The sequence below is a fragment of the Strix aluco genome, chromosome 3 (genome assembly GCF_031877795.1).
Source record: "Strix aluco isolate bStrAlu1 chromosome 3, bStrAlu1.hap1, whole genome shotgun sequence".
NCBI classification, from domain to species: Eukaryota; Metazoa; Chordata; class Aves; order Strigiformes; family Strigidae; genus Strix; species Strix aluco.
In genome coordinates this window covers 41,070,389-41,086,014 of record NC_133933.1, presented here as the reverse complement: position 1 = coordinate 41,086,014, position 15,626 = coordinate 41,070,389, and the positions used below count along the sequence as shown (strand labels likewise).

Below are 15,626 nucleotides of genomic sequence, written 5' to 3'. Positions count from 1 at the left end.
TTATATACCTTAGAGCATCTTTTTAACTGCACAAGACAGTACTCCATTGCCTCTGGCCTTTTAAAGTGACTCTAATCTTTATAATCATGCCTCAAATTTAAGCCTTTCCATGGCTATAAACTGCAAGCTCCATTAAACATACATTTGATATTTTTCTGTGCTATTTGACATAAGATCAGTACCATAAGGCCTGGGCAAAAAGCATATCTACCTTAAGCATTCCTCTGAGAGCTCCCCAAAGGGGAAGCAATTAGGCTGGACCCTGTGGCTACTGCTGGCCAGGAAACAGGCTGCAGCTCCATGCTAGCTGATGAACTGGTCGCTACTGAAAAGAGTCAAACTGGATGGTGCAAGGCATATCTCATGTGCTGAAGCAGCCCATATAAGATGAGCAAATCAAAATGCAATACAGTGATGTATAACTATAGTGTCTACCTTAAATTATCTGGTAACAATATCCTATTCTTCATTTGCATATGTGTATATTTCTAATCTTATTTCTACTAATACAAACTATTTTAAAGAGATTTTATTAATATTTTATTACGGAGAAGTAGGAATTATCTGATAGGAAAATGGTATGTAAGCAATGATTGCTCTGCAGTAGTACCGTAAGTACACTCTTTGGTTAAGAATTTTAAAAGATATTTTACTAATAAAAAAGATTTTAAAACTAAACTTGGCCTAAAATAAATTGGTTGAACGGAAAGGCTTCTGGAAACATGATAAAAACCCAATCAATTTGTTTGCCTCAAAGACTAGAATAACAGGAAAATATATGTAAGAATAAAATGGTAAAGTAGACCGAGGACTTACGAAATCCCTGTGAACAAAGAAACAGACATCTGATTAACTGGTAAACATGAACATTTTTTTCAGTCCTTACACAATTAGCCTCCAGAATATATTCCTGTAGAGTCTATCATACTGAAAAGACTGAAAACTTAGCAAGATTAAAAACCAGTAATTACTAGACTGAAGACAGCTATTCAAGATTTCAGTTGTCACAGATTATTAAACAAAGCCACTACTTTGAACAAAAAGAGAATACACTGTAATTCTGGGGTATAATCTATACAGTTAGGTGGAATTTTACCAAGGAAAAAGTATTCATCATTGATCAAACATGGGTTTTATTTGCATGTTTTTGGAGTCATACTATGTTAGCTATTGTTTTTACCATTATGTGGACATTTAGACTACAAGGTTTATTCAGGTTAATACCTGTCAGTTTGAGAACCACATATATACAAAAGAAATATTTTTTGTTTATGTCAAATACAAAGGCAAAAGAAAGTATGTCTTCAGAATTTCTCCATCATGTACTCATCACTAAAGCAGCATACCTTTCCTGTTTAAGTGCATATTCCAGCATTTTGATTCTTCGCACTAGATCCTTCTTCAGATTTTCTTGTCCTTTCCTTTCACCTTGTAGAAAGGCAATCTGGGCCTGCAAAAGGAAGTGTTCAATTTAGAATCTGCTTCCTTAAAGCCATTCAGCATAGGTCTTAAGTGTGTGTGTCTCCCCCAAGTTATTTTAAAATTTGTACAGTTCAGAAGAAATTGGCTTACTGTGTTTCACAAACATTAAATGCTTAGACAAAACACTACACAGATAAGCCTTCTAAACTGCATGCTCATTACAGATCAAAAAAAAAAGATAAGAAATAAAGCAATTTTAGTTTGTTTGACAGGGTTTATTTCCTCTCTTGGCTAAACATTCAATAAAGGATAAGGAATAGATAAAACAAGCATACAGAAAACCTGCAGCAGATAAAAACATTTACCAACAATAAGCAGGAAATGATTAAGTATTTCTGCTCACTAACTGAAGTAGTATATAATTAATGTGCTGTTCTATAGATACATGTTAGATACATGATACTAGTCAAAGAACTGAAGTACAGCATGTTCAGCTAAAAGAAAAATAAAACCCTGTTTGTAATACATGCCAAGTGTTAATTATAATACTTACTAAATAGGTTAAAGAAAGCTCTCCAGAAATACTGTAATTAAGAGAGAGAAAAAATGGAAAACAGGGAAAGGTATTTTGGTGAGGAAGATGAGGAGAGAAGTGGTATAGAAATAAATAAAAGTGGAAAACAGACACCTAACCTTTACCGATTTCCAGCAGAGAATAAGTATTTAGTTGACTGTGAAAAAATCTCCTTTAAATAGAAAATTATGATATATACAAGATATTCACTCCTCATCATAAAAGCAGAACTACCTGGTTTTGTACCTGATGGTCAAATCAGGTCCATTGTAAGGGGCAGGTTCTTGTGCTCTCTCAACTCATGAATACACTTTTAGACAAAAATACCTACAGGCAGTCACCACTTCATGCCTTGGCCTCACCTGCATGGCAAGCCACCTGCCATTTTCAGGATCAGAAGCTTTCTGCCACCTTTGCAGCTAAGTCTCCAAGTATCTCATCTGGCTCTTGAGAAGCACAAACAGGATAAAAGGCAACTGATCTAGACCATCAGTTGTTGAATGTGAAAACGAATAAGCCTTTCATTTATATCAATGCCCAGTGCAGTTCTGTAAACAGTGTTTTCTGTAAATACTGCAGCCTGTACCAATGTCTAGCAAAGCCAGGGAGAAAAGAGCAGGAGTATCCTCTCCTTGCCTGCCACAACCTTGCAAGTAGTTCCCAGATACTTTAGTTAGAGACAGACACTTCTAAAGAATAATTTATCTGACTTCAGATTTTTACCCCAAGGTTAGAAAAACAGTGTCTGTAAGCGCCATTTTCTCTCCACCAACTATAAAGGGAATGCACACAACTAACTCAGTTCAATTTTGGAGATCAGGCAAGATGAATCTTACTCCAAAAGGCCATTTGCTGGTGGCCAGCTACAGCAGCTGCTCTAAAATATGACACCAGCTGACATAATTTCATTGCTCAAGTACAGCCAGTAAACAGCTTGATAGACACCTGAAGAATCCTTAACCACCCGTCACCAACTAGAGCAGCCAGTTTATGATGAGTGAAAAACACTGGCTGCTCTCCAACGAAGTCGGTCTCCACCTTCAATGGAGGAAATGCATTTGACTGCCAAAAAACCCTCAGCTGAATCAAAAGAAAGGCCTCTGTCACTTGGGCATCAAGCTTCTCGCTTAACACTCAGACTGTGATGAACAAAAAACTACAACTGAATTCTAACATTCGTTTTATGCTCAGGTTTAGGGAAAGGCACAGAAGAAAGAAATGCTGGCACTGGAGTCAGCATTTCCTACCCTAAAGAATGTAACTGTGCAAGAAGCATGTCAACTCAACAAGGTCACCATCCTTCTCAATAACAAGAGGAACACCTCAAGCACATACAACTTAGTTCGCAGTAACTGTACAGACACCCAGGTTATGATGCGCACTGTGACAGTGATTTCTCTCTCCCTGCCTCCAAATAGGCCCAGCAGAACTAAACAGTGCTCTTCGAGCCAAAAAGTGAGAGAACATCAAAGCACACTATTAAAAACAGTAGAACATGATGTAAATATGCATTTGGCTGCAATGAAAAAGATCATCCAATGTCATCAGGACACAAGCTGAAGCGATCTATGATGTGACCTGCTGTCTACAAGCGATTTCTAAGAATGAACTAACTAAACAAGCTGGAATGAGGCATTTTTACCCAGCAGGTTGGCAAAGGACAGCCAGTAATGGCCTGGCTCATGCACTGCACTACTACAAAGGTCAAGCCAGCATTACCATGCTAAAAATTGAGGTTAAAGTCATCTTCCACTGGTAGCAGCCTAAACAAAGAAAAAATGCAACTTCTCTGTAGTTTTGACAGCTTACTTTTGTAAAAGAGAGAGATATAAAGGGATTTGATTAAGAAATATCATACGACACCTCCTTCATATGAAAATGAGCAGTCACGCTTCTGATACAGGGCAGGTCTGGCTCCATGACTTGTCTGACTAACCATTTGAGAACCAAAATTCAAAACTGTTACCAGAAGCTTCTTAGAGCATATAAAAGAATGTAAATAATGTTCCTAACTCTACCTCTGGAGCTGAAGCATCTACATCTTATGATTCAACATAAAGGAAAAGGATTGTGATCTCCCACCTCAGGGCCACTGGCAGGCTGTATATATTATACATATATTGCACAGAAAGAAAGAGCACTGGAAGAAATATTAATTGATTCTTTGTACATCTTTTATTGTCAGTGGTATGCCAACGCTCCTACTGATGTCTTATAACTTTTCTTTTTTCCTGGACTTCCAAGAAATCCTTGTTTCTTACTTGAAAAGCATGCAGCAACAACAGAGTGGAATTCACGGCCCAAGAACCGTCACTCCAGCCCTACACAAGCTTATTGCCAGGATCTTTCAAGGTTACTACATACTTTACAGATCGGTAGTTTTACTGGCAAATCAAGAAACAGACAGGTGCACCAGAGGGCTTGAGAATAATTTTGCTCTCTCCTTGGAGGCTGGAGTTTCTAACACAGTTTGTTCATGCTTTTCTTCTGAGTAGCATCCCTATGTCCAATACTCATTATTTTTGAGAAATTCTGGCTCTGAAAATAAGAATGCTTACATTTGGTCATTTTCATAATATACGAAAAATAAGGAGAATATTACCCCTCTTTCCCACAGGATGTTAGCAACCCTTATTCCTCATTTATGTAAGTACTGGATAATTACAATTAAGTCAGCCCCAGTGGACAACAAAACATCAGTTACATATGTAAGCTCAAATTTTATTTAAGACATTCTTAATGATAATATTCAGGTTTGTTTGTAATGCACATAAGGACAGAATTAAAATAATAACTGAAATTTTATACTAACAGTAATACTGTAACAGTCCATATGTCATAAGCAGATTTCATTCTTTACAATGTTTGGCAATTAACTGAAAATATGCAGAGGAACCTAAATGTTCATACCATAAGTGAAACAATTTGTACTATAAATGAAAACTGCATAAATGACTATGCTGAGTTTAAATATCTAAAATGGCAAATGATGAGATCTAGCAATATTTTCTCAGTCTCTAGAACAAAACAGTGATAACTCTAGGGTCACCATTTCCGACCAAAATATTTAGCCAACACCTGTCTAAATGTCAGTGCAAACATTTAAAGTGTAGGCGGCCTGGGTTTAAATGCAATGAAAAGTATAACTGAACTGTACAACTACAGTTTTCTTATAATTTGGACATAAACGACAGAATTTTATCAATAGAGTCAGATTCCACAGGCCGTTTCCTATGGTTGCAGCTTTACTGCAAGTCAAAACTGAAGCCTGCACTACCTGAGGGAGTAGGAGAGCAAAGGAGGATCGCTTCCGCTCTGAATGACCTGTGACACCGTTCTACACTTATGCTTTGGCCACTCCTGGAAAGGTTTGCCAAAAATTTCAAGAATTCACAAATATGCCCAACAAACAGGTTCTGCGACAACTGACCTTCTAGCTAATAAGGTTAAAATGCATAAAGTTGTAAGCTTGTCATTGCAAACCTCTGAACTGCCTACGGGGATCACACAAAAACTCGTATTGTTCCTCGCCTTATGGGTGGGGCGCATCGTCTCCATAAAGCGCCCGGCCCCGCTGGCTCCGCAGCGAGGAATCAAGGCAGCATCCGCCTCAAGTTTATTCCAGGGTAAGTGCTACAAGTTACTGTATTATATATAACTCAACTGAGAAATTAAAAGCAGGACAGTCAGGACGGAAAAAAAAAAACAAAACAAAACAAAACAAAAAATAAAAACCCCCAAAAAACCAGAGAATACTGGGAAGAGAGATGCCTGGGACAGTCTATTTCAGCTACAATTGTACAGTCCAGTTTGGGTTTTTTTTTCCACTTTATCTCGTTAAAGTGTTTAGTATTACCAACTGCAACAAAACTTAGAAGTTCCATGCACATCCGGTCTAAATTGACAGCACTGTAGCTATCTTAACTATTCCACTACTTTACCAAGAGATTTTTAAAATAACATTCATTCTTATGTTAAAAAAAAATTCTGATGGGCAACAACATTGTTAAGAAATTCCCCAAAAGCCTCTAAGGTCACATTACTGTGAAGTGGGCAAAAGGGCGAGGCAATGTTTTAGGTAGCACTGGGTTAGAAACAACTTTTTTTAAAATGTTATTGACTCCCTAATACAGGCTTAGCATCAAATAATGAAATTGCATCTTAATAAATTTGGATTTTACCAATGTTTAAAAAAGTAAACTAAAATTTGCACTTCCTGGAATCAGCAACCACAACGACAACGATGTCAAAAAGTGTATTATATCTGCACATCTTTTTAGGCAGATGCCTTTACATTACAAAACAGAAAGAGATTAAAAAATTATTTAACGGAAAATGTTTAAAAAGAAACAGTACTATGGCTGCAAAAAAAGTGATGCGTGTTTAGTATCAACTAAAAAAATCCTGAATTGTACAGCTATTTCATGTTAAGGGTGATTTTAAAATTGTTAGGACTCAAGAACTATAAAAAGCCTCTCCATTTTTTTCTTTAAAATATTTATCTTAATATTTTAAAGTAAACCTCACTTCAAAGTTACGGGCACTTGAAGATCAACAGGCATTATCTGACAAAGCAAGAGCTACTAAGACACAATTCTGTATATACTGCGTCCATAATTCAACAACAAGGTCTTCACAGGTCAAGAGAAAGAGAACAAGGGAGGGAAAAAACTGCAAGAGAAGTATTGCAAAAAATATGTAGATAGCTAAAATCACTAAATACATATACAGATGAATCAGCCTGGAACAGTCATGCTAACCGGTCTACCGAGATCTGCCAGAAGGATTCTGCAGGCTGACAGGGTGCTCTGTATCTTAGATTATAGTTGGCTCACTGAAGCACTACATATTTAAGTATATTTGTAAATAAGTGTAGGTATGCCCAGGGGGTGAGAGGAGAAGAGATAAACATGTACAGGAGAGGGGGAAGGGAAATACCAGTGATCTAGTAGAACTGGCAAACAATTTTTCAGGCACCGTACTTAACACTGCAACACACACCTCCTAGCACTCCACGCCAAGAGAGGCTAGGAAGCTTTTGTAAGTGCCTGTAGCCATCTAAGATAACACAAAACTGAAGTGGGGTCACAGGCTGAAAGGTGTGGCAGGCACTGAGGCATGTTTAGCTTCACCCCGCACAGAAGCACTTCGTCCTTTTTATCATCTGCTCATGCTGGACGATAGCACCTCGTAGGACTAAGTGCACAGCACAATCTGGTACTGAAAAATTGTTTTTGCTGGACTTGTCAGAGATGTCCTAGAACCGGCATCACAACTAAGCCCTGAAAAAATTAAACCATCCGAAAGAGATCAAAGATTTAGCTTATGGTAAAAAAAGATAGTTGAAAAAGCCATTTACTTACATTCTTCATCTCTTGGAAAAGATTGTTTGAAAAACAATTTTTTAATCAGTGAACTCAAAATTCCTAATAGATTATCTAGAACCAAAAATTATTTAGTAACTTATTCCTGGCAATACCTTACTAATTTAAGCATCTCTACCAAGAGGAAGACTTTTCTTTCTGCAGTTTGAAGTGTTTTACTAGGCAGATCTCTGTTCAGATAGCCAGTCTTGCTTCTATCCACCCTTCAGTGCTGCCTTTCACTGTTCTAACAACTGCAAACATCAAAATACTTGCCGAGTTAGCCAAGCAATGTATATTCAGTTTATTCGATCATTCTTCATAAGCAAAAATTTTCTCTAATCTCACAGCCATTTCTGTAGTACACTTACTTAAGGGGTGAGCATTAACTTTTTTTTCTTCTTTTGAGTCCCAGGAGCACACTCCATGCAGACTGATGTAAGGACAAAAAGAGAGCAAGTTTTAAACGTGATATAATTCTATAGGCAACACTGCAATGACATGTCACAAAATATTAACGTATTATGAGCTGGAGTCCAAATTGCAAATGCTCAAATATAATTGCTTTCCACTTGCTGTACAAGAAAGGCAGAAATGCAGCAAAAGCAGTCAGCACCAGGACTGATAAACAGACTTATGGCCCACACTTAAACAGAGACAATGGTAGTTCACAGGCTGAATGAATGTCTTGGGGTATACCAAGACAAGGGAGAACAAATCTGGAGATTTTTAGATTTGGCTTTGGTAACAAAAAGAGGAGTAAACCAGACCTGGCCACACGAGTATTTGCAAAGGCAATCGGTGCACTTCCATTTCTCACTCCTACAGCCAGGAACAGCTACTCCTTGTATTCAAGCATGCACCACCACCCTGAACTGACTAGAGCATCCAGTGAAACAGATACAAAAATAACTGATTTTGTTCTCACCTCCTGTTTACAAGCTTGGATCTGAATATCGTGCATGCCATATTTGTTCCAATGCTTTTGCAATCCTGCCCTATGTGACTGCCCTAAAGGGAAACATATTTCTGGCTAAGAGCGGAAAAAAAAAGCAGTCTTTCCACACTGCAATCTTTAATTTAACTTCTTTGTCACTGGGTTATTTTCAAAATATTCAATATTAGTTAGCATATAGCAAACTCTTTTCAAACAGGAAAATAACATCTTCTAGATTAATCCATCTACAGGCCCATACAGAACAGGTCACTATGACAAAGTGAACCTTTGTTTTCACATTTCAGAATATTTTTATTTCTAGTGTATTGTCTGCAAAGTTCAGATCCTAAGCACTCTGAAGTGATACAGAAGAGCTGTTTCAAGTATCTAAGCATCTCTCAGCATTTAAAAACAAAACATAACAATCCTTCACCTATTTCTAAGTCAGTTCTTGCCACTTTCTAGCTAAGGAACTTAAAAAGAAGGACTTGACAAGGCCTGGAAGCCTTATGAAACCAAATATGTGAATAGGTTGCTGACCAATACCTATTTTCCCAGAAAACTCTGTATGGTTATCATTTTAGTTGAGGCTTGGCATTTGTACAGCCTTATTTCTTTTAGCATTAAAGAAAGATGAACCAAAAGCCTCTGGAGATGCATATGGTATTCCTTGGGGAATTTTACACAGCCTATTCTAGAATTAGTAAATAAAGTTTCAGTGTCTACTGAAATGTTGGTAACAGCTGAGTTATAGTTGCAACTTGGTGTTCAAACAGTGCAGGGTTACTTACCCCTGATGCAATAAAACTGACATGAGCCAAGATCTTTAACAGAAAAAGGAGGGCTATAATTTGAGTAGGACACAGAGATACAGATTTAAATTATATAACTAGTAAAGAGACACAGGATGTTTCACCATATGCTAACCTGACATCGAAAAACAAAGTTTTCCACCTAGAACATAACAACTTACTCCATTTTTGCTTAATTCAACAATTCTATAGCAAATCATGAAAACCAGAAAATCCTCTTGTTTTCTAAAGTATAACTTTCTGTGAAAAGTGTTTGTAAGCTTTAAAGACCACTTGGAGACAATGTAACATTGAAAAACTCTGTTTGGCCACATCAGTATTTACAGCAGCACTTTCCTAAAAGAGTTAGACCCATTTAAGTAACACATTTTCATTACACTTAAACTAAATTACAAGTTTAACAGATTTGAGAAGAATGGGAAGATTTGATGCTGAAAAATGCTTGGATCATTTACACAATTTAAAAAACAAAAAAACACCACACAAAAAAAATCAAACTACTATAAAAACCAAGTACAGACTTGCAAAGAACCAGTCTCATCAGTTTGTATTTATATTCTGCTTCTCTTCAAAAGCTACAAATGTCTGTAACGCAACTCTGTCGTCACTGAACATTTACTCCCACTAGTCCTCCTAACTTAAATAAAACAAGCCATGACAGCTTATCGATAAGTATATTGGGATTAGTTGGCAAACATTCATATAAGCAAACAAGAAAGAAGAGTACAGAAGCTTCTCTTCGTTGCTTCCCATGAATTCCTCAACTAGAAAGTTTGCTAAAAAAACTTAGCAAAAGAAAGGATATCTGGTAGTCACCAAGACCCATTTAGCATCACCTTTCCCAACTAAACACACCTCAGCGCTGTGACCATGGCTTATTTTATTCCTCCTTTCTTTTGATTTATCTGATGCATTTAAAAAAATAAAGTTGAAAATACTGTCCTTCTGAGGTGGAGAAGAATTTTACATTAATTACTGTTTTCCTTGTAATATCTGCCCTATGAGAAAAAATATTTTACTGAAGACTTCTACAGCCCTTCTGCCAGTTCATCTTTCAAAGAGAATCTCAGAGATTCAACCCACATCATATATTTCAAAATCTTATACAAAACTTCTTCAAACTGTATTTTATCTTCTATTTTATTAGCCAAACCATATCTTTAGGAGTTTTCTATTAACTAAATAACTGATTTAATCAACTCACTGCTCATTACTTTTTCTCTGAGCAGTATTTTCAGATTATCCATCTATCAGAATGATTTTTAACTAGAAACTTAATACAGCAAAAGTACTGTTATCTAAAAGCCAACAAACTGTAAATACCAACTATTTCTGAACCAAGTAATGAATGTCCTAGACCACACTATAAATAGCCATAGCCATCTGTCTGATTTGCCCCTTCTCCTCATTACTTTAACTTGTCTATCTCCAGGGGCGTGCTCTTACCACGTAGCATGCCTGGTTTCACCGCCTGCCTCTTGCTTCAGAAAAGCAGCAGCAAGGGGTAAGATCACCATCCATGACCCCCCCCCCCAGAGAGCTAACATTACTAAATCTGACTTCCATAACTGACCTCAAGTGTTTATCTATTATTTCCATCACATTCCTTCTATTACAGTTGTTTGTTATCATTTAACCACATTTTATCTCGTTTCATTAACTCCTTCCCCATCATTTGGGTGTTTTGGGGTTTTTTTGGCACTATCTTACAAGGAATATTTTTAACAAAGTTGTGGAAAGACAAGCACATTGTATCCACCCATTCTCCATAATTTCCTTGCAGATCTTTTCAAAAGAAAGTTTACCCAGGAAAAATAATTTTAATGTAACCCTATCAGGTCCCACTACTCCAAAGCAGTTCTACTACTCTACAGAAACAGCTACCAGTCAGAAGAAATGAAAACTTTAGTAGTGTAGAGGACAAGAGCTAGAAGATTCCTTAGCAGGATACGAGGTGTCTATACATGCAGTTACATACAGCATAGCAGTCTGTTGCAATTTAGAACATTTGTGAAATGCAGAGAAATGCCAAAGTCTGCAAATCAGCATTTTTGCCAGAAAAATGTTTGTCAGAAGCAAAACTTTCCACAGCAACATATGCATTGCTTGCAAAGACAAAATTTCTAGTCAAAACAAAAGCCATACACACACACAAAAGCCTTCCAAGCTCATCCAGCCCAGAAGCAGCAGAGCTCAACAGCTTTGTCACTTGCTGGGACAAGGACGTGCATCGGCAGCACTCAGCTCTGCGGGGGTCCCAGCCGCAGGGGCAGAGTCCCCATCGTTTTCTCCCAGGGGTGGCAGATGGCTAATTAAAAGGGAAATAGCATCTGCAACAGAGAATCACCCCCAACCAGTCAGAAGACGTATGGTTAAGGCAAGACACCAATACAGGAGGCTGTTCAAACCCAGATTGCCTCAAGCAAAGATCCGAATTTCAGTGCCCTGCATATGCGTTTGATCAAACTCTTGGCTATTCTGGGATAGACTTGTCCAATACATAATGACAACTCTGAAATGCCTCAGAAACACAGCCCAGAAAAATGCAGAATGAAAAAAAAAAAAAGAGTTGTTTAAAACTTTTGCAGAACAGGAAACCCTTTCTTGTCAACTCCCCCAAGCAGCTGCTAGAAGAACCTAAGAAAAGGAAAATTACTTATTTCTGAAAAGATATGAAAATAAATTATAATGCTATAAAACACAGCTTGTGAATACTAAAATGAGGATTAATAATGCTAACATTTATTCTAGTTAATTACTTCACAGGGCATCATGAAAGTTTATTCTTAGGATAATTTTTCAATCTGCAGATGTCGAAGTACCATAAACAGAAAGCAAGCATTAAAAGTGAAATATGTAATTAGCAGATAAGCATCTAGGGTAACCCTGTATGAATCTGTTTTCATTCTCATTTGAAATAAACAACTTATTAATGATACTTGCATAGATATAAATATTTAAGTCTTCTTTCATCCTGAATGAGGAAGATGATATAATACAGGCAACAATAATTTCAAAAGGTTCAAGAAAAATAATTAGAAAATCAGAGTAAACATGAATATTTCCCAGGGAAAGCAAAATATAGACACTCGATGGGAAGAAAAACCTTGGAAAGGCAGTACTAGACCAGTAACCAAGAACAGAGAGTAAACTGCCCAGCCTGCCAACTCACATATGTTATAAACTTGGGTGTGTGTCACCCAAACAAACATCACATAACCCAACAGAAAGGTACTCTACCTGAATATCACATTTAGTTCCACACAATTAATTACAAGGAAAAGAAAAAGAGAAAATAAAAATAAGCCCTGAGGGAAAGAAAAGGAAGATAGGAAGTCACAGTGGGACTGACTTACAAGGTGTTTTCTGGAGAGAGGGTATAGCTTAACTAACCAACAGCTACAAAGCAGAAGCCAAGCACTGTAATACTGGAGATAAAAAAAAGTCTACCTCTAAGAAACAAGATGAATTGTAGAAAAAAATTATGAAATACTAAGAAGACCATACAAAATAGATCTTCTGACACACAGCCTCTCAAGAGAGCAGATAATCTAACATTTACATTGCATAGAAGACTAGCAAAGTACAATCAGGAGCACTGCATCTTTATCTCAAGAAAGAGAAAATGCCCAACCACAAACTTCCATTATTCTGTTAAGCATTTCCAAATATATAAGCCAACAAAAGGCTTCAGAAGGAGCATAGAACAGGTTTTTAAGTAACGCTGCTCATCGTTCAGCTGTACACGTAAAATTTCTAAAAGCATCCTGTGGTTGCTGAACCCCCTAACACAAACCTCTCACACGGATCAAAGAACGTTCAACTGCAAATGGTCACAGCACACATAATGCCTGATGTCTATAGACACAGCCAAGAATTTTGCACCTTTCTGAACATGACTCTGCAGCAGATAAATGCTGTTACAGCACGTGGCAACACCAGGCACAGCTAATAACTTTATTGAGACATTTTGGCAAGAGCCAAAGGTGTTCAAGAAAACAACTTGTAATCGGGTTATATTCCCAGTTCTGTCACTGCTAATACATGACTTCGCTAAATAGTTTAAATACTCTACTTCTTTCCTCCTGTCTCACCCGTAACACTTACCAAGCTTTTGAGGGATATATGGGGGAGGAGGAATGCCATGCTAGCCTCTGCTGAAGGGCACTATAAATATGCAAAGTGTTATTACTATTAATGCACTGGCAGAATTTCTTAGGTCCTGGAAAACATATTTTTTTTTTCCTCCAAAGCAGTTTTTCAGATCTGTATCATCTGTGAAAAAATGTCAAGATATTTATGACACTCCACTGGATATATGACACGTGATGTTCTTACACATAACTAATCTAGTTACTTCCTACATAGTATTTACTAGATGTAGTGAATAGAAACATGATTCAATTACTAATGAATTTTTCATTGAATCATTGAAGTCAAAATAAAAATTACTCTCTTGTCCTCATGACCACTTCCTTTAAATTCCCACAAGGGAACCCTCAGCGAAGAATGTCACATCTGCCACTCTTCTCAGAGCAGTTCTTTGATGTCACCATAGAAAGCACAATTAAAAAGATGACTTCCCTACTAATTTAAAAAATAAAAATAAAAAAACCAGAGGAGTGGTTCGCATTGCTAAACAGGCTCAAGACTCTTCACAAAGATGGTACTTTCAAGAAATGACATAGGAAGAAAAGAGATGGGCAGGAAGCAAGAGACAAAGAAAGGAGACCTAAAAAGGAAGCCAAGTAGATACTTTTCAATCTCAAACATGGTCAACTGAGAACCAAACAGTGGGCTGCTGGTAATGTGGACAGCGTTAAGGTTTACAACAGATATTTTCTTGCAAACAAAGCCAAAGAGGAACAAGGAAGGTTGCATTATCGACTGTTACTAGAGTTAAGGTAACATGCCCATCAGTGAAGTATCTGACAGTAATGGCTGTAGGCCAGCAGTTCACAAGTTCTTTAACCACAAGATCCCTATCAGCCCTTTAATGTATTAATGAGTGTATCAACCCCACCGCTTTTCAACTGAAAACACTACATAACGCGTCCCCTAACACCAAAGGAGCTGCAGCCGGTCCCGCAGGCCTGGCCAGGGGGCCAAGGGACCGCAGGGGTTGCAAGCCAGCACCGAGGGCTGGGGGGAGCCACCGGCCGCGGAGGGGCAGCGGCACAAGCGGAGCGCGCAGGTCGCCGGGGGCAATTTTTAACAGTGGGTTATGAAACTGGTGACAAGTTTAGGCGGCCAGCCCCGGAGGAGCACCCGGAAAACTCCGGAGAGGCGGCGAGAGCCGCGCGGCGGGCGGGGGCCGCTCCCCTCAGGGCCGGCCGCCATGTCACGCCCCTCCGCCCGGCGGCGGGGGGCGGCCGCCCTCGGAGGGGGAGGGAAATGGCCCGCAGCAAAGCCGGGCGGCCGCTCCCTCACGGAGGAAGGGACAACAGGGAAGCAGGGACAGCGGCTAGGACGGCTGCTGCCCTCCGGCTGCGCAGGGTCGGGGTCCCGGCCCTGCGCAGCCGGAGGGGAGCGGCCACCGGAGCCGGGGCGGGGGGGGGGGTGGGGGGAAGGAGGTCGCGGGTGTTACCTGCAGCTCCGCCCGCTCCGCCTCCCACTCGGCGCGCTCCGCCTCGAAGCGGCCCCACTCGTGCTGCAGGAAATGCAGGATGCCTGGCACGCTGTACTGAGCCCGGGACGCCGACACCGGTGCGGCGGCTCCAGAGGCTGAGACTCCCCCGGCACCGCCTCCTCCTGCTGCCGCCGCGGCGGCCGCTGCTGCCGCCGCCTCGCCCGGCTCCAGCCCCGGCCCGCCCGCCGGTGGCGGCAGAAGCAGGGCGTTATTGTTGTTGTTGTTGCTGAAGAAAACGCCGGGCCCCGCTTGCTCGTCCATGGCCGGGCCGGGTCTGCCGCGCTCCCCGCCGCCGCCCCCTCCTCCCTGAGCCGCCGCCCGCACCCAGCCGCGTCCCGGCAGCAGCAACAACCTGGGCGCGTCCCGCCCGCCGTCACCGCCTGACAGCCGCCCCCGCCGGCTGCTACGGCGGCCCGGCGGGGACAATTCCGAAGAGCGATTCGCTCCGGCCCCTCTCGCGGCATTCTGGGAAATGTAGTTCCGCCGGGTGGCGGGGCGCCCCGCGGAGGGAGGAGCTCCCCAAGGCGCTGCCCTTATTTCGAGGAATGGCGTTACAGCGAGCGAACCTCATCCCCCTGACGTGCCATCCCGGGGGAGAGACCGGCACGCCGTGGCAGGGGGGCAGCTGGCTACGCGGCCCCGGGCGCGTTCGGCGGGGCTGGGCTGGGCTGGGCAGGGGTGAGGGAGACAGCGGGGAACCGCCCCAGCGCCCGCCCCGCAACGCCGCGGCAGGAGGGGCAGGGCAGCCCCGAGCAGCGGCGGGAGCGCGGCTTAATCGTAATCTCCACCTCAGAGCGGGATTTAAAGGGTTTGGGCACAGTCGCAGCCCACCCTGGGGACATAAAAAGAGCGGGTGTTCTGCAACAGTTCCACAAACTTGGGCCAAGCC

At 40.7% G+C, this 15,626-nt stretch overlaps 1 protein-coding gene across 1 annotated transcript in view; it reads right to left on the bottom strand.

The window, feature by feature from the left end:
* STRN (striatin) overlaps nt 1–15,201 on the bottom strand; it is a 73,826-nt gene extending 58,625 nt beyond the window's left edge. Inside the window, 3 exon segments of the mRNA XM_074818283.1 lie at nt 1,347–1,450; nt 14,696–15,030; nt 15,033–15,201. Of these exon segments, the coding sequence (XP_074674384.1) occupies nt 1,347–1,450; nt 14,696–15,030; nt 15,033–15,201 (608 nt within the window).
* Between the last annotated feature and the right edge of the window lie 425 nt (nt 15,202–15,626).